Here is a 1,733-nt window from a genome sequence, read left to right on the forward strand (position 1 = left end):
ATGTGGAGTGAGAAACAGGCAGAAGAATTTCTGGCTGCCAGCTTTCAGGGTGATGCCCTACGAAGTCTGGGCGATAGTTCAAAGAAGTTCACTTACAGTGAACTGGTTAAGGTGTTGGAGAGAAGATTCGGCCCTGGTCGACAGGCCGAAAACTATTTGGTGGAATTGAGACACAGAAGACAGGGGCCTAAAGAGACTCTACAGGAGTTGGGCCAAGCAGTCCGTGATCTCACGGTGAAGGCTTACCCTGAAATTCCTGAAGAGGCCCGAGAGCGCCTTGGTAAAAATCATTTTGTCGATGCAGTTAGTAGTCAGGTTGTGAGGGAAGGCGTTCATCGCGTTCGTCCCAAAACATTGGACGAAGCGATACAGGCTGCTCTTGAGACCGAGAACTTCGAAAAGATTGAGGTTCAGAGAAGAGCCGAAGGAAAGCCCGCAAAATTCGCGAGGGCTATCGACTCTGACACTGAGCGACGTCTTCAGAAAATTGAGGAAAATGCTGGCCATCGGTCAAAGAGATTAGACCAAATGTTTGAGTTGCTGACAGGACTCAGCAAACAAGGTCTAAGCCCAAGTGGACAGGCGAAGTCCCCTCCAAGACAGTCACCAAAGCCTGGGAGGAAGAAGCCTAGTGAGTTGAAGTGTTTTAAGTGTGGGGATGCTGGTCATTTCGCTCGTGAGTGCAGTAAGCCTCACAAGCAGAGAAGTGAGCAAGGCAGGAAGAGGCGGAAATCAGAAGGCAGAGAGCCTATAGGCACTCAGCCTAAGTTGGGTGTTCGGCCTAGATATAGGTTGTTCATTGATGGTGTTGTAAGGGGAACAAGCTGTAGGTTCCTGGTGGACTCAGGGTCTACAGACACATTGGTCAGTAGTCGACTCTACCAGGAAATGGCCAAAGAACGGAGGCCTGTGCTAGACATGGACAGCACCAACATTCAACAGGTCGATGGCAGTCAACTGTCAGTGATGGGCGTTGCCTGGGTTGATGTACAATTGGGAAGAACAACTTTCCCAGTGCGAGCAATATTTGCCGATGTCAAATATGACGGTATATTGGGCATGGGTTTCTTATTACCCACTGGCGGAAATTTAGATTTCCAAAGTCTCGAATTGAGGCTGAATGGTGAGCGGCTGAAATGTACAAGCAGTACCGGAGAGCCATTCATCGGAAGGGTGCTTGTGGCTGAAACCATGGAAATTCCTGCAGGTCACGAGGCTGTTGTGCCTGGCGAGGTAGCCACTATCTGTAAGGCAGCTGACCAGCCAGCAATCATCAAGCCTGAGGGAAGTGGAGGTGAATTGGCTGAGCGAGGCCTAATGTTAGCCAGAACACTGGTCCAGTCGAGGGCAGAGGTTCTTCCTCTGCGGATTTTAAATCCAAACAAGGAAGGGGACAGCCGTTGGCACTATTGCAACAGTGGAGGTTGATTCGGTTGCTGTTGCTAGCCGGAAATGTACGGGCGAGACCTCCCGAGTCACCTGTATGATTTGTTTGACCGTAGTAAGGTCAACCTTGATGAGGATTATCATGCTGAGGTGAAGTCTTGCCTGGTTGAATTTCAAGATGTCTTTTCTTCGGGCGAGCATGACATAGGGCGAACAGAGGTGGTGAGATACCAGATTAATACTGGTGATGCCAGGCCAATCAAAGAGAGGCCAAGGCGCCACCCTCTGTGCAATCAGCGGGAGATTATGAAGCAAGTAGAGGACTTGCAGAAGAGGGGGATTATTGA

At 50.0% G+C, this 1,733-nt stretch overlaps 1 protein-coding gene across 1 annotated transcript; it reads left to right on the forward strand.

Moving 5' to 3' along the window:
- Positions 1-1,428, forward strand: LOC147800363 (uncharacterized). Its single transcript, XM_087143742.1, has one exon. The coding sequence runs from the start codon at positions 1-3 to the stop codon at positions 1,426-1,428; it is 1,428 nt and encodes a 475-aa protein (XP_086999868.1).
- Positions 1,429-1,733: the final 305 nt, after the last annotated feature.

Source organism: Acanthaster planci, linkage group LG01 (genome assembly GCF_054643075.1).
Source record: "Acanthaster planci isolate LZ-2023a linkage group LG01, COTS_SCS, whole genome shotgun sequence".
In the NCBI taxonomy this organism is placed as follows: domain Eukaryota; kingdom Metazoa; phylum Echinodermata; class Asteroidea; order Valvatida; family Acanthasteridae; genus Acanthaster; species Acanthaster planci.

Coding starts and splice junctions, on each gene's coding strand:
- LOC147800363 (XM_087143742.1), top strand. CDS start 1: ATGTGGAGTGAGAAACAGGCAGAAGAATTTCTGGCTGCCAGCTTTCAG.